General features: G+C 37.8%; 1 protein-coding gene across 9 annotated transcripts in view; it reads left to right on the top strand.

Moving 5' to 3' along the window:
- MEF2A (myocyte enhancer factor 2A) overlaps nt 1–26,236 on the top strand; it is a 161,436-nt gene that overhangs the window by 110,753 nt on the left and 24,447 nt on the right. For all 9 annotated transcript variants that reach the window (XM_009210979.4, XM_009210980.4, XM_009210973.4 and 6 more), the window contains 3 exons: nt 1,461–1,680; nt 2,471–2,530; nt 24,400–24,587. In XM_009210979.4, coding sequence (XP_009209243.1) covers nt 1,461–1,680; nt 2,471–2,530; nt 24,400–24,587 — 468 coding nt within the window. The remainder of the gene's footprint in view (nt 1–1,460; nt 1,681–2,470; nt 2,531–24,399; nt 24,588–26,236) is intronic.

The raw sequence follows: 26,236 nt of genomic DNA, 5'->3' as shown, positions 1-26,236 counted from the left end.
GGCCCCATGTGGAACATCATGGGGAACCTGCTGTTAGCATGTGTAGCCTACACATGTGCCATTTTATTACCCTTTGTGGATATGTTTGCGTGAGGGAATCTGAGTGGGCACAGAAAAGATATATTGAAGCTGATGGGAGACTGGAAGGTCCTTTTCCCCTTGGAGACACTGAATACACAGTGTATTGTATGCCTGCATTTCCACACATCAGGTGTGGAATTCTCTATGGCATCATGTTGGTGCTTAAAAAGTTTTGGATTTTGGATTTTCAGATTAGGGATGCTCAACCTGTATAAGAAGCCAGCTCACACAAAAAAATGGCTTTAAGGAGTTACTTTTGGGCAAATACCATTATTATTCTTAAAAACAATACAGTAGCAAATGAAGGGATGTTGTTGACCTTGCAGTTAATGTTAAAGCTGCAAAGATACTGCACAAATAAAAGTGTTTTACTTTTGGAAAAAATTGCCATATACCCACTGTTTTTGTATTTGTTGATGTATTATAATTTTTCTACATAAAATAAACTATTGAATAAAGTACAATAAAATATATTCTTCCAACTTTAAATTAGCAGTGTTACCTTATTTTTGTATGTTACTCTTTTAAAATGAGGGCACAGTAAAGTTGTTTTATTTTCTCCCACTTTAAATTCTAAAAAGCAACATCTGTTTATCATGGTTAACAAGCATATTGTAAATGGTCTATGGAGGAAATGCGAGAGGAAAGTATAAAAAAGGGGGCATGGAATAATTTGGAGGGAGGGAAGGTTAGCATTTACAATATTTGTAATTTAATCTTTATACAATTTAAAGAAGATACCAAAAACTTCATTACTTTTATTACTGGCTTGGTTAGTAGTTAATTTTGTTGTTTAGATTAGATTTCTTTGCATTTTCATTTAACTCAAATTGCGTTGTTCTGTATGTAATTACTTTTTTTACCTCTTAGTTTTGCCCTTTAGAAATTTAGTGAATCAGAATGGGACATATTTATGATTTTTCAGATTTGACATATTAAGTTAATAATGTGTGTATACACTTTTCTCCTTCCATTATATTTGGTATCTCTCAATAGAAATGTAATGTTATTAAGGTTTACATCGAAGTGCCAATTATGCTTACTTGGTGACAGTGATACATTTCGTAATGTCTAAATTTGACAACACTACTTGATTATCAGATTTAACCTCTTAAATTTGTCTTTATGAATATTTGAAATACAGAATATAGACAGTATATATTAATATATAAAATTGAAATTGAAAAGGCTTATGTCAGGCATATTCATGTTCAAACATAATTCTAAAGAAAATAGCTTTAATCTGTAAATTGGTTAAGAACCTATCCCTATCCTCTACTTTTAGTAACTTGAGTTACCTTGCCACATTAAAGTTCAAAAGTTACTTTGTAGATAAATATGAAACCAACAGTTTTTTCCTTCTTTTTCTTTATTTACAGCCTGGTTTGCCACCTCAGAACTTTTCAATGTCTGTCACAGTTCCAGTGACCAGCCCCAATGCTTTGTCCTACACTAACCCAGGGAGTTCATTGGTGTCCCCATCTTTGGCAGCCAGCTCAACGTTAACGGACTCAAGCATGCTGTCTCCACCTCAAACCACGTTACATAGAAATGTGTCTCCTGGAGCTCCTCAGAGACCACCGAGTACTGGCAATGCAGGTATGTAGTGATACCTATTATGCTGCTTCTTTAATAAAGAGGGTGAAAAAAGTCTTTGCTAACATAAGCAGTTTCTTATTTTGCTATTCCTAATTGTATTGTTTTGATGAGCAAGAGTCACTGCTACATAATTGGCCTCATTTTAAAGTATTTTTTTGAAAATCAATTGTGAGTGTAGCGTTGTGTCATGCAAAGTAGAACAGTACTGAGAACCTGCCATTTATACGCTTTCCTTCTCATGGGAAAGCCATACTTTGACAGGCAGAAAATTTAGTTAGATATCACAAGCAAGGATTTAAAGTAGAGTGTGAGCCATTCATGTTAGAAATATGGGTGATAGACTTACCTGATTGGAGTTAGAGTATCTTTTACATCTCCTCCTGCCTGAATTACTTCATTAATTCAGCAGAATTTACATTGCATTTATTGTATTAGTTTACATAATGCAGTGTCTCCTCTCCTTTAAGTCCTAGATTTAATTTAGTGATTTAATCGTACTCCCTACATACTGCCCCCATTTTTATCAGTGTGTACTATTTTGGTATTGATGCAATACCACTATTTGGTATTGAAGGCAACATCAAGCTTGAAAGGTAAACTCATATATATGAGACATGCAACTACATCAGATTACTTATTAATGCCAACTTCAGACTGAGCTAGTTTTTATTTTTGTGTCGTTTTAGAATTAGAGTGAGAGTTACCTCTGTTCGGTTCACATTCAGTCAGGTAAAGAGACCTAATTCATATTCATTCTCTGCCCTCTGTCTTCTCTCCATAACGTTGTTAGGTGGGATGTTGAGCACTACAGACCTCTCAGTGCCAAATGGAGCCGGAAGCAGCCCAGTGGGTGAGTGAATTCCTACTATTTCGTTTTCTAGGTATCTAGCCTATCTGAGATTAAAGGAATGTTGTTCCTGAAATAAAGCTTTCTGGGAAATTTCCTTCTGAAGGGTACTTTCACTAATACTTCACATTTTTTAAAAACACCCCTGTTTTATTCCTTAAAAATCTTAAGGAGAAACTTTCTCCATCTTTTCTCCTTACCAAAGTTAGACTGTTACCTGCTCTGTCTTACAATAGCATGAAATGTTTTCAGAGAGATTAGAATGAAAAGAAATGGTGGGTCTGTCTACTTCTACAGGTAGAAAGATAATTAAGAGATTTGTCTTGGCTGGGTGTGGTGGCTCACACCTCTAATCCCAGCACTTTGGGAGGACGAGGCGGGTGGATTGTCTGAGCTCAAGAGTTTGTGACTAGCCTGGGCAATGCTGTGAAACCCTGTCTCTACTAAAATACAAAAAAAATTAGCCCGGCATGGCAGTGCGCGCCTGTAGTCCCAGCTACTTGGGAGGCTGAGGCAGGCGAATTGCTTGAATCCAGGAGGCAGAGGTTACAGTGAGCTGAGATCACGCCACTCCACTCCAGCCTGGGTGATAGAGTGAGACTCCTTCTCAAAAAAAACAAAAAAAAAAAAACAAAACTATGGACATGATTGAATGACTTAATAAAAATGATGAGGAAGAAATAAACAGAAACATCAATAAAGATATGAAGACAAGTTACAAAGTAATGACTTAAAGTAGGAATAAATGCCTAATTATATCTGTCACAGTATTAAATGTTTCAATGGAATTAAACAGATAAGACCTATTGTGGAGTCTTACTTAACAGAAAACAGTTAAACGTGGGAAAATACATAAAGGTCGTACCAATTAAACACAAGGGCTGCTACTCTTGTATGTGTATTTCCAAATATTTATGGGTTTTTTCAGCTCTTGTTTCAGTTGTTTGTATGCCTACATACTCTTTTTGTGTCCCTTTTCGCATATGTTTTTGATTCCCCCAACAAAATAATAGGTTCAGGGTCCACCAAGAATTGTAAGAGTCTAGTATGCTTCTCTCACATTGGGTTGACACCCCAAAAGGCTGGAGTAAACCAGAGATAAACAGTTCTTCTTAGTAGCAACATCTTATATATGCATCATACAGTTTCTTTTTTTTTTTTTTTTTGAGACGGAGTCTCGCTCTGTCCCCCAGGAGTGCAGTGGCATGATCTCTGCTCACTGCAAGCTCCGCCTCCTGGGTTCACGCCATTCTCCTGCCTCAGCCTCCTGAGTAGCTGGGACGACAGGTGCCCACCAACACGCCGGGCTAATTTTTTTGCATTTTTAACAGAGACAGAGTTTCACCGTGTTAGCCAGGATGGTCTCGATCTCTTGAACTGATGATCTGCCTGCCTCAGCCTCCCAAAGGTTTCTTAAAATTAGATTATAGTGATTAGAAATTAGATTTAGGGGTTCCAGGATGCCTGCAAAAGCAAATAGTCTCTGGAAGAATAAAATAAGCCTGGCCCACATGGCAGAACCCCATCTCTACTAAAAATACAAAAATTAGCCGGGCGTGGTGGCAAGCGCCTGTAATCCCAGCTACTCAGGAGGCTGAGGCAGGAGAATCGCTTGAGCCCAGGAGGTGGAGGTTACAGTGAGCCGAGATCATGCCACTGCACTCTAGCCTGGGCAACAAGAGCAAAACTCTGTCTCAAAAGTAAATAAATAAAAGAAGAAAACACCATCTCAGACCTTATTATTTCTAACGTGGCACATAAGCTGAACTAGGCACACACACAAATAAAGCAAATGAAAACTTGCAGAAATAAACAATGGAATCAGCCTCCTGGGAACTCCAGAATTTGGAGTTATTAGGCACAGACTTTGACTTTAAAATAACAGTGTTTACTGTGTTCAAGGGTATTAAAAAAAAATTTGAGAATTTTAGCAGAGAACTGAAATGTATTAAAAAAAACGGAAATTTTAGAACCAAAAAAACCTGTAATGTTAAGAACTTAACAGATGAGCTTAATAACAGATTGGACAAAGCAGATACAAGAATTAAGAAACTAAAAGATAAGATAGAAGAAAATTATCCAGAATTTTGGAGACACAGAAGAATGGAAAATTAAAAAGAAGACCCAGAGCATGCAACAAACAGGATTAACATACATTAAATTGAAGTCCCAGGAAGCAAAGTCAGAGAAAATTGGGCAGAAGCAGTATTTGAAGAGATCATCACTGAGAATTTTTCAAAACTAACACCAACAAAAAAGCCACAAATTGGGAAGGCCTATAAAACTCACGTGGAATACAGATAATGCTGTGCTTTATGAGAAATTTAAACCTTTATGAACAAAAGACTGGGAGATGGTGAACTAAACCTGCTTTTCAGAAAGTCAGAAAAGGACAGCAAATTAAACCTAAAGTAGGTAGAACCAAATTATAAAGATACAAGGATTGAAATAGAAAATAGAAAATTTTCTATTTCAGGCATGGTGAAACAGATGATCTCATACGTGCTTTTGTGGTATTGTAAATTAGTAACTGTCTTTCTGGAAAGGTTTTGGCAAGATGTTTCAGTTGTCATAAAAATACAAATATTGATACTGATATAGAAAAACATAAATTGAATTAACAAAACAAATACTGATTATTTAAAAGACTAATAAAATTGAATGTTTTCAGTAATATTCTATTCAAAATATTTTCTAATTTCCATTTTATCTTTTTAACCTAACCTGTAAGTTATTTAGAATTATATTTCTTAATTTCAGATACATGGAGATTTTCTAGTTATCTTTTAGATATTACTTTCTAACCAGATTGTTTTGTTACCAGATAGCTTACCCCTCTATATGATTAAATTCTCGGAAATTTGCTGATACTTTTTAATCAGCCAGCATATGCTCAATTTTTGTTTGTGTTGTATACTGGAAAAGAATGTTTATTCTGTATTATAAGCATGAGTTGCAAGTTCTACTCGTTTTAAATGTTTTATCTGTATATGTGTAATAACTTGCTGTATCAGCTCCAGTTTAGAAACTTGTGATAGGTCAGTTCCAGATAGTTTTGCGTTACCTTTAAACCATATCATTTTTACCAATATTGTCATTTTCAAAAGCATAATTTGTTTATAGACGAGTCTTCCATTTGCCTTGTTCATATTTTAATTTTTGTTGCATCTTCTGCCTGCTTCCCTAAAGCTGGAATACTTCAGGCCCATGTACTGTTGAAAGAAGAGGCATCCTTGAGACTTTTAAAGCACTGAACAAACTCAGGAAAGGGAAAGACTTCTTGAATAAGAAACCAAAGAAAGCCTAATGGAAAGATTGATTTGCTTGTGTTAAAATTGGAAACTTTGTGCATGAAAAACACTATAAAGAGAGTAAAAAGGCAAGACAGAATGGGAGAATATATATAGTATATATACAATCAATAGGGTCTTTTTTTTTTTAAGAATACCTACAAATGAATAAGAAAAAGAAAACTCGACTTTGAAAATGTGCATGAGAACACATGCACTTCACAAAAGAAGCATCTGATAAATGTGAAGAAATGCTCAGTCTCAGTAGTCATGGCAATGCATAATTAAACCACAAAGAGAGAACACTGCACACCCACCAGAATTGCTAAAATGAAATAGATTGTATAGCAAATATTGACAAAGCTATGAAAAAGCACAAACTCATACACTGGTAATGGGAGTACAAGTTGCTGCAATCATTTGGCATTATCTGCCTGAGCTGCAGATATGTATATTCTGTGACCCAGCATTTTCACTCCTCCTTATGTACTGTACGGAAATGCATTTGTGCACGAGTACCAAGAGATACGTAAAAGAATGTGCACAACATTATGTTAAAGTCAATATCTAGAAATAGTACAGATCTCTATCAACAGTAGAATGGATAAATATAAGAGAGTACATTCATATGGAAGAATATTATACTGCAATGAAAATGAAATCACAGCAATTCTCAACATGGATGAATGGCACCAAACATGAATTAAAGAAGATAGATACATACTCAGGATTCCATCTATATAAAGTTTGAAAAGCAGGCTAAAAAAACTACAGTGTTTGGGATGCTTGTGTAGACAGATGGCAAAGCCATAAAGAAAAACCAAGAATTTAGTGTAAAATTCACAATAGTGGTTACTTTGGGTAGGTGGGACTATGGGAATATTTTAGGGGCCCAATTATGGAAACTTCTGGGGTTCTGGCAGTATTCTTAATCTGAATGGTGGTTACATAGATCTTCATTTTGTGATAAATCCTTAACCTGTACATTTTTGTTTTGTACATTTTCTGTTTATGTGTTACATTAGCAAGAAAACAGTTTTGAAAATAAAAAGTACACTAGATATAATGATAAAGGAACTGTAACAACAAATATAAAGGTACTTTTTAAATTATAAGAGAAAATAATGTACATTTTGTGGTATTTATACTATTCCAAAATCCAGAGAGAAAATTTATAGACACTCACACTCACACACAAAGTATAGGTAGCCTTTGAGTCTTTGGACATTGTTGTCTGCGTGTGGCAGCTGGAACTCAGCACCCGTCTTGAGATCATGAGACAAGTCAGTTTAAGATGACAGGTCAAAATGCCAAGGTTGATAAAGTGAAAAGCTGGTGGCCCTCAGTGTTGAGCTGCTGAAGCAGCTGAGTCTGGGACCACTCTTCCCGCAGACTTCTTATATGAGATAATACATGTTCCTCATTCTCCAGAGGAAAAAAGTAAGATAAAATCCAAGCAACAGATAGGGGAATGTTTAGTAATGGGCATTTAATTGTACCAAAATACACAATTCAAAAAAGAAACCTAACTAGTATTTTAAAAACTGAAAAGGTTGTTCATCATTGGTCGTAATCATGAAATTCAAATTAAAATGACAAAACAATAAAATACTACTGCTACTTACTAATTCCCAACTGTTAGCACTTTTTATTGTGATGTTCAGTGCTAACGAAGGCGTGGTGAAATTGATCTCATGCATGCTTTTGTGGCATTGTAAATTAGTAACAATCTTTCTGGAAAGGTTTTGGCAAGATGTTTTAGTTGTCATAAAAATGTTTATACCACCAAGCCCACTAATCCCATTTTTGGGAATCTTTCCTGAAGAGGTAAGTTAGAATAAGCAAAGCTTCATTGCAACTTTATTTGTAGTAATGAATAATAGGAAGAAATCAACATATTCAACAATATGAAAATGAAGTAAATGAAATTTCAACTGAATTTCTTTTTAGTTATGATTTAAAATGAGCAAAAAATATGAGTATGGAAAACAAAAGGGGAAAAATCCAAAGAGATTATAATACTTAACGTTAAGATGGTGGGACTGTGAGGGTTTTTCACTCTAGTTTCTGTGATGCTGTATTAATACAGTTACCTCTACAATCATAACATCTTTATTGTAGTAAATTAGAACATTTCTTTATTTTTACTTATAACTTGTTTTCCATTTGTCATCTGTGCAAATAAAACTTGGCAGCTTTGTACATATTGTAATTTGTATACATCTTTCATAGAGGTAATTTGCTTATTTGATTATGATTTACTAGGTATATTTCTCTACTGGGAGTTTATATTTAATACTCGGTTTATGCTGTAGTTCAAATGACTTTGGGGACTTTTTACTTTGGGCATACTTTTAAATATCAAGCATAAAATAAAGTCTTAGATATCCAACAACTTCACTTTTTAAAAACATGTTGAGAAAGAGAAAAAACATATATGGTACTAGACATAGAAAGGCTCAGGATGCTCTTGGAGTTATTTGGGGTTTAATGAAGGTAAAATAAGGGTTTGCATTGTAGCAGGCGCATTGGCAATTAAAAAGAAGAGATGGAAGAGGCAAAAGATATAAAGAAAGCTTGATTGCTCTGAAGGTGGGGATGGGATGGTGGAAGCCAGCAGTAGTAGAAGTCTGTAGAACAAGCTGAGTTGAGATGACAGCAGCATGTCTGGGTGAAAGTGGCCACCAGATTATTGAATATGAACTGGAAATTAGGAAGGACAAAGCAGAAACCCAGTTTTCAGTCATTCACATGGAGGTGATAGTTGAAGTTGTATGTGCTTCAGCATTCATGCTTCATGAAGATGCTGAAGTTTCTGAAAGAGAAGAAGATACGTTGCCTTTTGGTGGCTGCCCACGTGGGATCGAGATGGGGAATACAGTATTCAGAAAGAAAAGCAGACCCCATGAGCATTGCCTGTTTTTGTTATAAATTTTTATTGGACAGGATCCATGTTGTCCATTTTACAGGAAATTTCATTGAATCAGGTACATATGCATTCAATTATTTTAAAACTTGTGATCTTATTTATTTATTTATTTATTTTATTTTATTTTAGACTAGTCAAGTACAGTAGTGAGAAGGAGGTAAAGAGTAGAACAAGGAGTTTGATAAGTTGAGATAACTCACTACCTTCGAAGCAGCCCTGTGATCTTTTCTACTTTCAGAAACCTCAAGCAGTTCTTTGCACAAATGACATAATTTTATAACTGTTAAAATGTATTTTTGTTTATTGAATAATCAGCTGAATGTCAAATTTTATGACAATTTTGCCAAATATGATTGAACTTTGCTTTGGATGAGTTTTTCAGAATCCTTTGACGTTTGCATATCAGTTTGGACTTCTGAAATGAATTCATAATGAAATATTAATGACATCATTGTCTGCAGTTTAACCCTAGAAGAGTAGTATCTAAGGACACAGAGTACTTGCCATCTACTTGAGTGCATTGTTTCAGCTGATGTGATTTATATTTTGGAATATGAGCCAGACTGATGGAATTGACTGACCTATCTTATAGCTATAGGACTGTAATTGAGATTAAGTTCTGTTAAGTTTCTGAAGGCATAGGTATGCAGTTTGCTCAAGAGCATTTTTTTCACATTTGTGTTAGGATAGTAAATTACCTTGAAGTCTGGAAACACATTTTAACAACATTAAATTGGATTTATTCATTTAGAGTAGATACTGTAGTTCCTAGATTCGTAAACTGTGACAAAATGAGTTATATACTGAAAGTGTTTACCTTGGAAGTCTATCTGAAAAATGTCTTCATTTTTGTGATAAAAATTGAGCTGGAGGTAAGAAGGTATATATTAGGGTATATATCACTACACTGTACAAAATAACAAGTCATGCATAGGAGGTTCTCTTAGCTTCAGCCTGGCAAGTTACCAAACACTTACATCATCCTTTACTCATTATCTGCTACTGACTCCTGACTTTACACCAAGAAATACTGTGCTTTTAGGTCCCCTCTTACTCTTGAAATTTGGTTCTCATGAGTTACCATCGTGTCATATCTGTCTAAAGCACCGTAGACTGCACGTGGGAAAATGGTATTTGTGCTTCTTGATGAGCTGTGGCTCTGAATTATATATTTACATCATTTTATGTCTTTAAGAGGAAACTCTAATTTCTCCTTCAGATTTGAGTATAAATCAAGTAAAGAAGACTCTTCTAAATAATACCAGAATCAGAACACATATTCATGCCATTGTATATTTTAAAAAATTATTAATCTGACATTCTCATACTGTTACGCAAAATGAAGTTTCTATTTAACCTTCCTATTTTTGAATAAAATTGTTTATTAAATATTTTTAATCTTTCAAATGTCTGGCTTAGCAATTACCTCCCTCCGACTCATAGATGATCTCTACTCCACAGGATGGCCTGGTGAAGTGGTTGTTTTTTAAACTGTACTGCTTTCTGAAGCTTAACAGGATGCAGGAAATTACTCTATGGGGTGTGGAAAGGATTTAATACATACCCCTTCAAGATAATGAAAGCAGAATGCAGGAAATAACCTCATGAGGTTAACTGAAATACCAGTCCCCACAGCAAAATTAGATCATACATATGAATTAAAACTGAGTGGATCACTTGGTAAACGTTTTGGAGGAAACAAGAGGAAGGTGGGGGTAAGGAAGAAAAAAACCACACTAATTATCTGGAGCTCAGAAATTCTTTTGTTTGTTTGAGACAGGATCTCACTCTGTTGCCCAGGCTGGAGTACAGTGGCACGATCTCGGCTCACTGCAGCCTCCGCCTCTATGGCTCAGGCAATTCTCCTGCCTCAGCCTCCCTAGTAGCTGGGATTACAGACATGTACCACCATACCCTGCTAATTTTTCTTCTCTTCTGTGTGTGTGTGTGTGTGTGTGTGTGTTGGCATGTTAGCATAAGTTTTTATTTAATGACTCCCAAAGGTGTAATAATATTTACTCATGGAAAGTCCTTAATAGCATTTTAGCACATGGGAAATCTGTACGTTACTAACAGATATATACATCTGAGTTTGGCTCAAATTTGAGATAGACATGATCATCACCTTTTCAGAGGTCCACATAGTACTAGCTGATTTCACTGAGCTTTTAGTAAATACCAGAAACTATTGTTGTTTTCTTACATAAATTTTATTACTTAATACATGAACTCTACAAGAGATATTACTACCTCCCTCTTCAGTTTAAGGAACTATGGCTTGAGGAGGTCAAATAACTCACCCAGGGACAAACAGCTTGTTCAGAGACCCAGAAAATTTTTGAAATGTTTCAGATGTTAGAGATACAATTATTTTAGAGAAAAGTAGAAATACTATCCTAGGTTTTTTTTTTTTTTTTTTAATACTTTAAGTTCTAGGGTACATGTGCACAACGTGCAGGTTTGTTACATATGTATATATGTGTCATGTTGGTGTGCTGTACCCATTAACTCGTCATTTGCATTAGGTATATCTCCTAATGCTATCCCTCCCCCAATCCCCCTACCCACAATAGGACCCGGTGTGGGATGTTCCCCTTCCTGTGTCCAAGTGATCTCATTGTTCAATTCCCACCTATGAGTGAGAACATGCAGTGTTTGGTTTTCTGTTCTTGCAGTAGTTTGCTGAGAATGATGGTTTCCAGCTGCATCCATGTCCCTACAAAGGACACGAACTCATCCTTTTTTATGACTGCATAGTATTCCATGGTGTCTGTGTGCCATATTTTCTTAATCCAGTCTGTCACTGATGGACATTTGGGTTGATTCCAAGTCTTTGCTATTGTGAATAGTGCCACAGTAAACATACGTGTGCATGTGTCTTTATAGCAGCATGACTTATAATCCTTTGTTTATATCCCCAGTAATGGGATGGCTGGGTCAAATGGTATTTATAGTTCTAGATCCTTGAGGCATCGCCACACTGTTTTCCACAGTGGTTGAACTAGTTTACAATCCCACCAACAGTGTATAAGTGTTCCTATCTCTCCACATCCTCTCCAGCACCTGTTGTTTCCTGATTTTTTAATGATTGCCCTTCTAACTGGTGTGAGATGGTATCTCATTGTGGTTTTGATTTGCATTTCTCTGATGGTGAGTGATGATGAGCATTTTTTCATGTGTCTGTTGGCTGTATGAATGTCTTCTTTTGAGAAGTGTCTGTTCATATCCTTTGCCCCCTTTTTGATGGGTTGTTTTTTCTTGTAAATTTGTTTGAGTTCTTTGTAGGTTCTGGATATTACCCCTTTGTCAGATGAGTAGATTGCAAAAATTTTCTCCCATTCTGTAGGTTACCTGTTCACTCTGATGGTAGTTTCTTTTCCTGTGCAGAAGCTCTTTAGTTTAATTAGATCCCATTTGTCAATTATGGCTTTTGTTGCCATTGCTTTTGGTGTTTTAGACATGAAGTCCTTGCCCATGCCTATGTCCTGAATAGTGTTACCTAGGTTTTCTTCTAGGGTTTTTATGGTTTTAGGTCTAACATTTAAGTCTCTAATCCATCTTTTTTTTTTTTTTTTTTTTTTTTTTGAGACAGAGTCTCGCGCTGTGTCACCCAGGCTGGAGTGCAGTGGCACGATCTCGGCTCACTGCAAGCTCCGCCTCCCAGGTTCACGCCATTCTCCTGCCTCAGCCTCCTAGTAGCTGGGACTATAGGCGCCTGCCACCACACCCGGCTAGTTTTTTGTATTTTTAGTAGAGACGGGGTTTCACCATGTTAGCCAGGATGGTCTCGATCTCCTGACCTCGTGATCCACCCGCCTCGGCCTCCCAAAGTGCTGGGATTACAGGCTTGAGCCACCGCGCCCGGCCTCTAATCCATCTTGAATTAATTTTCGTATAAGGAGTAAGGAAAGGGTCCAGTTTCAGCTTTCTACTTATGGCTAGCCAATTTTCCCAGCACCATTTGTTAAATAGGGAATCCTTTCTCCATTTCTTGTTTTTGTCAGGTTTGTCAAAGATCAGATGGCTGTAGATGTGTGGTATTATTTCTGAGGGCTCTGTTCTGTTCCATTGGTCTATATCTCTGTTTTGGTACCAGTACCATGCTGTTTCGGTTACTGTAGCCTTGTAGTATAGTTTGAAGTCAGGTAGCGTGATGCCTCCAGCTTTGTTCTTTTGGCTTAGGATTGTCTTGGCAATGCGGGGTCTTTTTTCGTTCCTTATGAACTTTAAAGCAGTTTTTTCCAATTCTGTGAAGAAAGTCATGGGTAGCTTTATGGAGCTGGCATTGAATCTATAAATTACCTTGGGCAATATGGCCATTTTCACAATATTGATTCTTCCTATCCATGAGCATGGTATGTTCTTCCATTTGTTTGTGTCCTCTTTTATTTCACTGAGCAGTGGTTTGTAGTTCTCCTTGAAGAGGTCCTTTACATCCCTTGTGAGTTGGATTCCTAGGTATTTTATTCTCTTTGAAGCTATTGTGAATGGGAGTTCATTCTTGATTTGGCTGTTTGTCTGTTACTGGTGTATAGGAATGCTTGTGATTTTTCCACATTGATTTTGTATCCTGAGACTTTGCTGAAGTTTCTTATCAGCTTAAGGAGATTTTGGGCTGAGACAGTGGGGTTTTCTAAATATACAATCATGTCATCTGCAAACAGGGACAATTTGACTTCTTCTTTTCCTAACTGAATACCCTTGATTTTTTTCTCTTGACTGATTGCCCTAGCCAGAACTTCCAACACTCTGTTGAACAGGAGTGGTGAGAGAGGGCATCGCTGTCTTGTGCCAGCTTTCAAAGGGAATGCTTCCAGTTTTTGCCCATTCAGTATGATATTGTCTGTGGGTTTGTCATAAATAGCTCTTACTATTTTGAGATACGTTCCATCAATACCAAATTTATTGAGAGCTTTTAGCATGAAGGGCTGTTGAATTTTGTCAAAGGCCTTTTCTGCATCTATTGAGATAATCATGTGGTTTTTGTTTTTGGTTCTGTTTATATGGTGGGTTCTGTTTATATGCTGGATTACATTTATTGATTTGCGTATGTTGAACCAGCCTTGCATCCCAGGGATGAAGCACACTTAATCATGGTGGATAAGCTTTTTGAAGTGCTGCTGGATTTGGTGTGCCAGTATTTTATTGAGGATTTTTGCATTGATGTTCATCAGGGATATTGGTCTAAAATTCTCTTTTTTTGTTGTATCTCTGCCAGGCTTTGGTATCAAGATGATGTTGGCCTCGTAAAATGAGTTAGGGAGGATTTCCTCTTTTTCTATTGATTGGAATAGTTTCAGAAGGAATGGTACCAACTCCTCCTTGTACCTCTGGTAGAATTCGGCTGTGAATCCGTCTGGTCCTGGACTTTGGTTGGTTGGTAGGCTATTAATTATTGCCTCAATTTCAGAGCCTGTTATTGGTCTATTCAGGGATTCAACTTCTTCCTGGTTTAGTCTTGGGAGAGTGTAAGTGTTAGGAAATTATCCATTTCTTCTAGGTTTTCTAGTTTATTTGCATAGAGGTGTTTATAATATTCTCTGATGGTAGTTTGTATTTCTGTTGGGTCGGTGGTGATACTCCCTTTATCATTTTTTATTGCATCTATTTGATTCTTCTCTCTTCTTTATTAGTCTTGCTAGCGGTTGTCAATTTTGTTGATCATTTCAAAAAACCAGCTCCTGAATTCATTGATTTTTTGGAGGGTTTTTTGTGTCTCTATCTCCTTCAGTTCTGCTCTGATCTTCATTATTTCTTGCCTTCTTCTAGCTTTTGAATGTGTTTGCTCTTGCTTCTCTAGTTCTTCTAATTGTGATGTTAGGATGTCAATTTTAGGTCTTTCCTGCTTTCTCTTGTGGGCATTTAGTGCTATAAATTTCCCTCTACACACTGCTTTAAATGTGTACCAGAGATTCTGGTATGTTGTGTCTTTGTTCTCATTGGTTTCAAAGAACATCTTTATTTCTGCCTTCATTTCATTATGTACCCAGTAGTCATTCAGGAGCAGGTTGTTCAGTTTCCATGTATTTGAGCAGTTTTGATTGAGTTTCTTAGTCCTGAGTTCTAGTTTGATTGCACTGTGGTCTGAGAGACAGTTTGTTATAATTTCTGTTCTTTCACATTTGCTGAGAAGTGCTTTACTTCCAACTATGTGGTCAATTTTGAAATAAGTGCGATGTGGTGCTGAGAAGAATGTATATTCTGTTGATTTGGGGCGGAGAGTTCTGTAGATGTCTATTAGGTCTGCTTGGTGCAGAGTTGAGTTCAATTCTTGGATATCCTCGTTAACTTTCTGTCCCGTTGATCTGTTTAATGTTGACAGTGGGGTGTTAAAGTCTCCCATTATTATTGTATCTTTGTAAGTCTCTAAGGACATACTTTATGAATCTGGGTGCTCCTGTATTGAGTGCATGTATATTTAGGATAGTTAGCTCTTTCCTATTAATTGATCCCTTTCTCATTATGTGATGGCCTTCTCTGTCTCTTTTGATCTTTGATAGTTTAAAGTGTGTTTTATCAGAGACCAGGATTGCAACCCCTGCTTTTTTGTTTTCCATTTGCTTGGTTGATCTTCCTCCATCCCTTTATTTTGAGCCTATGTGTGTCTCTGCATGTGAGATCGGTCTCCTGAATACAGCAAACTGATGGGTCTTGACTCTATCCAATTTGCCAGTCTTTGTCTTTTAATTGGACCGTTTAGTCCATTTACATTTAAGGTTAATATTGTTATGTGTGAACTTGATCCTATCATTATGATATTAGCTGGCTACTTTGCTCGTTAGTTGATGCGGCTTCTTCCTAGCATTGATGGACTTTACATTTTGGCATGTTTTTGCAGTGGCTAGTACCTGTTGTTCCTTTCCATGTTTAGTGCTTCCTTCAGGATCTCTTGTAGGGCAGGCCTGGTGGTGACAAAATCTCTAAGCATTTGTTTATCTGTAAAGGATTTTATTTCTCCTTCACTTATGAAACTTAGTTTGACTGGTATGAAATTCTGGGTTGAAAATTCTTTTCTTTAAGAATGTTGAATATTGGCCCCCACTTTCTTCTGGCTTGTAGAGTTTCTGCCGAGAGATCTGCTGTTGTTAGTCTGATGGGCTTCCCTTTGTGGGTAACCCGACCTTTCTCTCTGGCTGCCCTTAACATTTTTTCCTTCATTTCAACTTTGGTGAATCTGACAATTATGTGTCTTGGAGTTGGTCTTCTCGAGGAGTATCTTTGTGGTGTTCTCTGTATTTACTGAATTTGAATATTGGCCTGCCTTACTAGGTTGAGGAAGTTCTCCTGGATAATATCCTACAGAGTGTTTTCCAACTTGGTTCCATTTTCCCTGTCACTTTCAGGTACACCAATCAGACGTAGATTTGGTCTTTTCACATAATCCCCTATTTCTTGGAGGCTTTGTTCATTTATTTTTACTGTTTTTTCTCTACACTTCTCTTCTCGCTTCATTTCATTCATTTGATCTTCAATGACTGATACTCTTTCTTCCAGTTGATCGAGTCGGTTACTGAAGCTTGTGCATTTGTCACGTAGTTCTAGTGTTATGGTTTTCATCTCTATCAGTTCTTTTAAGGACTTCTCTATGTTGGTTATTCTATTTGGCCATTCGTCACATCTTTTTTCAAGGTTTTTAGTTTCTTTGCACTGGTTACGTAGTTCCTCCTTTAGTTCTGAGAAGTTTGATCAACTGAAGCCTTCTTCTCTCAACTTGTCAAAGTCCTTCTCCGTCCAGCTTTGTTCTGTTGCTGTCGATGAGCTGCGTTCCTTTGGAGAGGGAGATGCGCTCTGATTTTTTGAATTTCCAGCTTTTCTGCACTGCTTTCCCCCATCTTTGTGGTTTTATCTGCCTTTGGTCTTTGATGATAGTGACGTAATGATGGAGTTTTTGTGTGGGTGTCCTTTCTGTTTGTTAGTTTTCCTTCTAACAGTTAGGACCCTCAGCTGCAGGTCTGTTGGAGTTTGCTTGAGGTCCACTCCAGACTGTGTTTGCCTGGGCATCAGCAGTAGAGGCTGCAAAAGATAGATTATTGCTGAACAGTGAGTGTTGCTGTCTGATTCTTGCTCTGGAAGCTTCGTCTCAGGGGTGTACCCAGACATGTGAGTTGTGAGGTGTTGGTCTGCCCCTAGTGGGGGATGTCTCCCAGTTAGGCTACTCAGGGATCAGGGACCCAGTTGAGCAGGCAGTGTATCCGTTCTCAGATCTCAACCTCCATGCTGGGAGAACCACTGCTCTCTTCAAAGCTGTCAGACAGGGACATTTACCTCTGCCGCGGTTTCTGCTGCTTTTTGTTTAACTATGCCCTGTCCTCAGAGGTGGAGTCTACAGAGGCAGGCCGGCCTCCTTGAGCTGTGGTGGGCTCCACCCAGTTCAAGCTTCCTGGCGGCTCTGTTTACCTACTTAAGCCTCAGCAATGGCGGGCGCCCCTCCCCCAGCCTTGCTACTGCCTTGCAGTTAGAGCTCAGACTGCTGTGCTAGCAATGAGGGAGGCTCTGTGGGCATGAGACCTTCCCGACCAGGTGTGGGATATAATCTCCTGGTGTGCCGTTTGCTAAGACCCTTGGTAAAGTGCAGTATTAGGGTGGGAGTTACCCGATTTTCCAGGTGTTGTGTGTCTCAATTTCCTTTGTCTAGGAAAAGGAATTCCCTTCCCCCTTGCGCTTCCCAGGTGAGGTGATGCCTTGCCCTGCTTCAGCTCTCGCTGGTCAGGCTGCACCCGCGGACCAGCACCAGCTGTCCAACACGCCCCAGTGAGATGAACCTGGTACCTCAGTTGAAAATGCAGAAATTACCCGTCTTCTGTGTCGCTCACACTGGGAGCTAGAGGCTGGAGCTGTTCGTATTCGGCCATCTTGGGCGTGCCCCCACTATTCTAATTTTGCATTTTTTTTTAGTGGGGTTTTGCCATGTTGGCCAGGCTGGTCTCCAACTCATGACCTCAGGTCATCCGCCCACCTTGGCCTCCCAAAGTGCTGGGATTACAGCTGTGAGCTACCATGCCTGGGTCTTTTATTTAAAAAAAAAAAAAAAAATTATTATTTCAATAGTTTTCGAGGAACAAGTGGTGTTTTGTTGCATGGAAAAGTTCTTTAGTAGTGATTTTGGAGTTCACCAGAACAGTGTACACTGTACCCAATGTGTAGTCTTCTATGCCTCACCCCCTCCCAGCCTTCCTCCTTGAGTCCCCAAAGTCCATTGTATCCTTCTTATGCCTTTGCATCCTCATAGCTTAGCTCCCACTTGTAAGTGAAAACATGTGATGTTTGGTTTTACATTCCTGAGTTACTTCTCTTAGAATAATGGTCTCTCGTTCCATCCAGGTTGCTGCAAATGCCATTATTTTGTTCCTTTTTATGGCTGAGTAGTAGTAGTCCATGGTGTACATATATATATGTATGTGTATATATACATATATGTATGTGTATATATACACATATATACATATATGTATATATACACACATATGTATGTATATATACACACACACATATATATATATCACATTTCCTTTATCCACTTGTTGTTGATGGACATTTAGGCTCGTTCCATATTTTGACAATTGCAAAATGTGCTGCCATAAACATGTGTGCACTAGTGTCTTTTTCATATAATGACTTCTTTTCTTCTGACCCAGTAGTGAGATTGCTAAATCAAACCATAGTTCTACTTTTAGTTCTTTAAGGAATCTCTGTACTGTTTTCTTTAGTGGTTATACTAGTTTACATTCCCACCAGCAGTGTATAAGTGTTTGCTTTTCATCATATCCATGCCAACATCTATTATGTTTTGATTTTTAAAATAGGCTATTCTTGCAGGAGTGAGGTGGTATATCATTGTGGTTTTGATTTGCATTTCACTGATAATTATGCTGAGCATTTTTTCACATGTCTTTTGGCAATTTGTATACCTGCATTTGAGAATTGTCTATTCATGGCCTGTGCCCACTTTTTGATGGGATTATTTGTTTTTTTATGGCTGATTTGAGTTCCTTGTAGATTCTGGATATTAGTCCTTTGTCAGATGCATAGTTTGTGAAGATTTTCTCCCACTCTCTGGGTTGTCTGTTTGCTGATTATTTCTTTTGCTTTGCAGAAGCTTTTTAGTTTAAGTAGGTCGCGTCTATTTATTTTTTCTCTATCATATTTGCTTTTGGGTTCTTGATCATGAACCTTTTGTCTAAGCCAATGTCTAGAAGAGTTTTTCCAATGTTCTAGAATTTTTATGGTTTCAGGTCTTAGATTTAAGTCTTTGGTTTATCTTGAATTGATTTTTGTGTAAGATGAGAGATGATTCTTCTACATGTGGCTTGCCTATTATGCCAGCACCATTTGTTGAATAGGGTGTCTTCCCCACTTTATGTTTTTGTTTGCTTTGTTGAAGATCAGTTGGCTGTAAGTATTTGGCTGTGTTTCTGGGTTCTCTATTCTGTTCCATTGGTCTGTGTGCCTGTGTTTATACCAGTACCACACTTTTCTGGTAACTATAGTCTTGTAGTGTAGTTTGAAATGAAATAATATGGTGCCTCCAGATTTTTTTTTTTTTTTTTTTTGCTTAGTCTTGCTTCGGCTATGCAGGCTTTTTTGGTTCCATGTGAATTTTAAGATTTTTTCCCCCTAGTTCTGTGAAGAATGATGGTGGTATTTTGATGGGAATTGCTTTAAATTTGTAGATTGCTTTGGCATTATGATCATTTTCACAATATTGATTCTACCCATCCATGAGCATGAGATGTGTTTCCATTTGTGTCATCTGTGGTTTCTTTCAGCAGTGGTTTGTAGTTTTCCTTGTAGAAATTTTTCACCTCCTTGGTTAGATATGTTAATTTTTTGCGCCTGTTGCAAAGGGATTGAGTTCTTGATTTGATTCTCAGCTTGGTCATTGTTGATGTATAGCAGTGCTGCTGATTTGTGTACATTGATTTTGTGTCCTGGAACTTTACTGACTCTAGTAAAAATGTCATAGATGGCTTTTATTACCTTGAGATATGTCCCTTCTGTGCCAGTTTTGCTTATTGACTTGTGTATGTTAAACACACCCCTGCATCCCTAGTATGAAACCCACTTGATCATGATGTATTATCTTTTTGATATGCTGTTGGATTCGGTCAGCTGTTATTTTGTTAAGGATTTCTGCACCTGTGCTCATCAGGGATATTGGTCTGTAGTTTACTTTTGTTATATCCTTTCCTGGTTTTGGTATTAGGGTGATACTGGCTTCATAAAATGATTTAGGGAGGATTTTCTCTTTCTCTATCTTTTGGAATAGTTTAGTAAGATTGGTACCAGTTCTTCTTTGAATGCCTGATAGAATTCAACTCTGAATTCATCTGGTCCTGGACTTTTTGGTGGTGGTGTTGGCAGTTTTTAAAATTATTGTTTCAGTCTCGCTACTTGTTATTGTTCCATGCAGAGTTTTATTTCTTCTTTATTTAACCTAGGCAGGTTATGTATTTCCAGGAATGTATCCACCTCCTCTAGATTTTCTAGTATCTTTTTCCACCCCTTTACTTTATGTGAGTCTTTATGTGTTAGGTAAGTGTCTTGAAGACAGCAGATACTTGGTTGGTGTATTTTTAACCATTCTGCCATTCTGTATCTTTTAAGTGGAACATTTAGGCCATTTACATTCAACGTTAATATTGAGATGTGAGGTACTATTTTATTCATTGTGTTAGTTGTTGCCTGAATACTTTTTTTTTCATTGTGTTCTTGTTTTATGGGCCCTGTGAGATTTATGATTAAAGGAGGGTGTATTTTCAGGTTTTGTTTCAAGATTTAGAACTCCTTTTAGCATTTCTTAGTTGTGCTGGCTTGGTAGTGGTGAATTCTCTCAGCATTTGTTTGTCTGAAAAAGACTTTATCTCTTCTTAATTTATGAAGCTTAACTTTGCTGGATACAAAACTCATGGCCAGCAATTATTTTGTTTGAGGAAGCTAAAGATAGGACCCCAATCTCTTCTGGCTTGTAGGGTTTCTGAGGAGAAATCGGCTGTTAATCTGATAAGTTTTCCTTTGTTGGTTACCTGATGCTTTTGCCTCTCAGCTCTTAATATTCTTCCCTTTGTCTTCACTTGAGGTAATCTGATTACTGTGTGCCTGGGTGAAGATCTTTTTGCTATGAATTTCCCAGGTCTTCTTTGAGCTTTTTGTGTTTGGATTTCTAGATCTCCAGTGAGGCCAGGGAAGTTTTCCTCAGTTATTTTCTCAAATATGTTTTCCAGACTTTTAGATTTCTCTTCTTCCTCAAGAACACCGGTTATTCTTAGGTTTGGCTGTTTAGCATAATCTCAAATTTTTTGGAGGCTTTGTTCATTTTTGTTTTTTGATTTTTTTTTTTAATTTGTCTTTATTTGATTGGGTTAATTCTGTCACCCAGGCTGGAATGTGGTGGTGTGATCTTGGCTCACTGCAACCTCTGCCTCCTGGGCTGACTCAGCCTCCTTAGTAGCTGGGACTAGAGGTGTACACCACCATGCCCTATTAATTTTTCTTTCTTTTCTTTTTTTTTTTTTTTTTTTTTTTTTTTTTTTGTAGAGATGGGGTTTCACCATGTTGCCCAGGCTGGTTTTGAACTGGGCTCAAGCAATCTGCCCACCTCAGTCTCCCAAAGTTCTGAGATTATAGGTATCAGCCACCACATCTGACCCCGGGGCAAACCATTTTATTTCTCAGAATGCAGTCTTGTCAGGATGAGATTATTAGGACGAGTTTTAGGCCAGTGTTAAGCACACAGCAGACACTCAGTTTTTGTTAGTCCTTGCATGTGTATTAATACAGGAGTGTGTGGGTATGTGTGTATTTGTAACATCTAGTGTCTGCTTATTTTTCGTGAATTCTGAAGTTTTCTTTTTTTCTTTATACTAGAATGAAAGGAGCAGAACAAATACAGCTACCCTTTGCTTCTGATGGTCCCTGAAGCTGTGGATTCTCCAGGCTTATCTGCTCTGCCATTCCTCACTCACACCTTGTTCATTCATGCTTTAACATATTTTTCTCACATTTATCCATAATGCCTGCCTTCTCTTTTCTTCTTCTGTCATTTCAGACTGCTCAGTAGTTAATCCCACAAAGGCTTTCCTAATTAAGCTGATATATTTGTGATCAGTGCTTTCTATCTCATTGTAAATTTTGTTTGGTTACGTCTAGTTTGCCCATATTGTAAGTATAATTCATGCCTATGTGATATGCCTGTTCTTGCTAACTAGATGAAAAGCTCCTTGAAGACCTGTATAGGCTTTTTATGGCTTCTCTACATATACCCTCCCAGGGGCACAGTACTGTATACATAATAGATGTTTGAATTTTTTAGATTTCCAGATAGTAAAGGTACTTCTATGTTTCCTGATTTTAGACAGTTGCTAGTCTTAAGGACATGTGAATGCTGAGTCCTACCCAGAGAACATAAGAGGCCTGTTTGGCTTATCAGGAACCTCTGGCTCACTATTCTGAATATTTTGTTCTTTGCCAGCTTCGTAATAAACACTTATTCTTTTATTCTTCCCTGCTTTATTTGTGATTTACTTTGAAATTGAAATACCACACTGTAGTCTCTGTTTTATAAATTCACATTATATGTTTCTGTACACTGGTTACTTATCTACTTTTTATTTGTGTCATTATCTCTGCTGTTGGACTGGAAACTGGTGAATAGTAGCTATTTCTATTAGGATACTATCAGTTGCAACTAACAGAAAACTACCTCAGGCTTAAATTGTATAGGGGATGTGTTAACTTACATGTAACTGAAAGATCCAGAAGTGGTACAGACTACAAGCACGGTTTAATCAGGGCTTTTACATCATTTGTTTGCTGTTCTCCTTTTTGTATCAGCTTTTTCCTCATTCCGGCTTTCTTCTGAGTCCCAAAATGACTTAAGAATAAGATGCTGGCCGGATGCATTGGCTCACGCCTGTAATCCCAGCACTTTGGAAGGCCGAGGTGGGCAGATCATGAGGTCAGGAGATCGAGACCATCCTGGCTAACGTGGTGAAACCCTGTCTTTGCTAAAAATACAAAACATTAGCCGGGCATGGTGGTGGGCACCTGTAGTCGCAGCTACTCAGGAGGCTGAGGCAGGAGAATGGTGTGAACCGCGGATGCGGAGCTTGTAGTGAGCAGAGATCGCTCCACTGCACTCCAGCCTGGATGACAGAGCAAGACTCTGTCTCAAAAAAAAAAAAAAAAAAGAATAAAATGCTTTCTCAGGCACAGTTTGGGGAATGTGGGAGCCTCCCTGACAGTCATGGAACAATTGTTTTACCCGGGTTCTGATTGGTCATTACCACATCCAGTCACTGTGGTGAACGAGAATGACCTGAGTCAAATGCCTGTCACTAAGTTCATCTGGGGGTTGGAGAGAGGGTTGCAGAGAGTCAGCCCCACCCAGTCCACGTGGTTGCTACACATGGGAAGAAGTAGAATGACTGACTACAGTATTCATGAAAACAGGATGGTTTCATATTTATTTATATCTCAACTGGTTCCCAAAAGTATTATATACATAGAACATATATCACAATATGCCTGTTTCCTCATTTCATCTAAGAGAGATGGAAGGTTCTGTCAGGGAAAGTTTAAAAATAGGAATAAGATGATTAACGTGAGATAAATCAGAAATATTTAATAAGGACCTCAATGAAGCTGAAAAAACAGAACCAGTGAAGTAGAGCCATAAGGAAGAAGTACTTGGTGAAAATGAGGCATTAGAAATGAGTGCTGAATAAGCTACAGTTAAGAAGTTACTCTGTACCTAGTTCACTACTCAGAACTTAGTAGTAGCAGTGCCTTTGCTCTCACAAGAGTGATTGAATAGGCTGTTCTCAGACATTTTCTATAATACCTCCATTATTTTAGTCCCTAAAATGAGACTAAATGAGATGCCCTGTTAGAAATGTGATCTTTTGTTTCTTTGAAATACAGTTTCACACTGTCACCCAGGCTGTAGTGCAGGGGCATGATCTCAGCTCACTGCAACCTCTGTCTCCCGGCTTCAAGCAATTCTCCTGCCTCAGCCTCCCAGGTAGCTGGGATCACAGGCGTGCGCCACCATGCCCGGCTAATTTTTGTATTATTAATAGAGACAGTTTCAACGTGTTGGCCAAGCTGGTCTCAAACACCTGACCTCAAGTGATTCGCCCTCCTCGGCATCCCGAAGTGCTGGGATTACAGGTGTGAGCCACCGCACCCGGCCAGAAATGTGTTGTGTTTTAAATCTCTCTTAGCAAATCCAAGCAGTAATGCTGTACAAGTGTCATTAGTCTTAAGCTTTATATGTATTTCAGACTTTGCTTGTCTTCCTCTGCTTATTTTTAAAATATCCAAAGATACTTCATTAGTTACCACAGGTTGAGTATCCCAATACAAACTGCTCTAAAATCTGAAACACTTTGAGCACTGATGTGATTCTTAGAAGAAGTGTTAATTGGAGGATTTTGGATTTTCAGGTTTAGGGATGCTCAGCCCTTAAGTATGTTATACAAGTATTCCAAAATCAGAAACACTTCTGGTCCGAAGCATTTCGGATAAGGGATACTCAAACGTGTAGTGAGTTTTGTTATAAAATTTATTTGCAACTCAGACTGGGGAAAACTTTGTTTGTGCCAAAGTGTTTTAATAACTCTTCTCACATAATTGAATGATATTTTTCCCCCCAGGGAATGGATTTGTAAACTCAAGAGCTTCTCCAAATTTGATTGGAACTACTGGTGCAAATAGTTTAGGCAAAGTCATGCCTACGAAGTCTCCCCCTCCACCAGGTGGTGGTAATCTTGGAATGAACAGTAGAAAACCAGATCTTCGAGTTGTCATCCCCCCTTCAAGCAAGGGCATGATGCCTCCACTAGTAAGTTGAACCTTTCTTCAACTTCATTCTTTAAAACATGTATTTTATACATAGTCAGTCTGTAGCTTCCTTTGGAATTTTCTGTGCCACCATAGAATCTACACCTATTCCTAACAAATATTTCCATTCGAAATTAGTATTTGAAGAGACAAGTCTATTTCAAATACACAAAAATCAGATTATGGAAATTTGCTTAACGGTTATTTAAAATTAAAGCTAAATATGAACATGGTTGGAACTGGAGGTTATTAAGTGAAATAAGCCAGGCACAGAAAGATAGATACTGCATGATCTTACTCATATGTGAATGAGACCTAACAAAATTGATCTTGTAGAGACAGAAAATAGAATGATAGCAGAGGCTGGGAAGGGTGTGTGGGTGGGAGATGGGATGAAGAGAGGTTGATTCGTGGGTAAAAACATCCACTTAGATACAACAAATATACCCCTGTATTTGATAGGAGAGAAGAGTGACTATAGTTAGCAACATTGCAGATGGAGTATATTTCTGAGTAGCTAGAAGAGAGGACTTGAAATGTTCCCAACAAATAGAAAGTATAAATACTCAAGGTAATAGATACCCCAAATACCCTGACTTTGATCATTACACATTCTATGAATGTAACAAATATTCACATGTACCCCATTAATATGTAACACTTTTAGAGATTACTATGTTTAATTTTAATTTTACCAGGCTAGAAATATTAAACATGAGTTATTTATTCGCTGTACTTTGTATACTTTCATTAATCAATTAAACATGCTTTTCTGTGAGAGAAGCACTAAACTATTAGTTAGAAAATTCTGCATACCAGGCAGGGTACAGTGGCTTACATCTGTAATCCCAGCACGTTGGGATGCCAGGCTGGGCGGATCACCTGAGGTCAGGAGTTCAAGACCAGCCTAGGCAACATTGTGAAACCCCATCTCTACTAAAAATACAAAAATTAGCTGGGTGTGGTGGTGTGTGCCTGTAATCCCAGCTACTCAGGAGGCTGAGGTAGGAGAATCACTTGAACCCAGGAGGTGGAGATTGCAGTAAGCCGAGATCATACCACTGCACTCCAGCCTGGGTGACAGAGCAAGACACTGTCTCAAAAAAAAAAAATTCTGCATACCACAGAACTATTGTAGGATAGGGAAGAATGCACACAAACTTGAGTGAGTTATTCTCCAATTAATTTTATTTGCTTATTCCTTCTCAAATAACCTTTCTATTTAACTGTATAAAGAATGCAGGTAGCCTCTATTCCACTCCTTGATGATGGCTTTAGGGTTCTGGTCTCATTTGTTTTTGAGTCTTAAGTCTGTTTATAAAGAACAGGACAATATATTTATCCCCCTTAGCCTCTTGTAGAAAAAAAACTGGAATGTATAATCAAGTTTTAAAATCTCTTAGTTTAGCAACTGTTTGACTGCTAGCATACTAAATGATATGCCAGGTGTTCTCTCTACTGAGCAGTTGCTAAACTCACCATTAGAGTTTTTGCTAAGTGAAAGTGATGCTATCAGGCTTAGATAATAATTCCACATTGGTATAATGCTTTATAGATTCCAAAACACCTTCATGTGTATACTGTCTCATTTAATTCTCAGTTAGCTTGTGATCATTGCAAGGTAGAGATTAGGAAACTGAGTTAAAGGTT

The sequence above is a fragment of the Papio anubis genome, chromosome 7, assembly GCF_008728515.1.
Source record: "Papio anubis isolate 15944 chromosome 7, Panubis1.0, whole genome shotgun sequence".
Classification (NCBI taxonomy): Eukaryota; Metazoa; Chordata; class Mammalia; order Primates; family Cercopithecidae; genus Papio; species Papio anubis.
The sequence above is the reverse complement of the archived record's forward strand: the minus strand, read 5'-3'. Positions and strand labels throughout refer to the sequence as shown.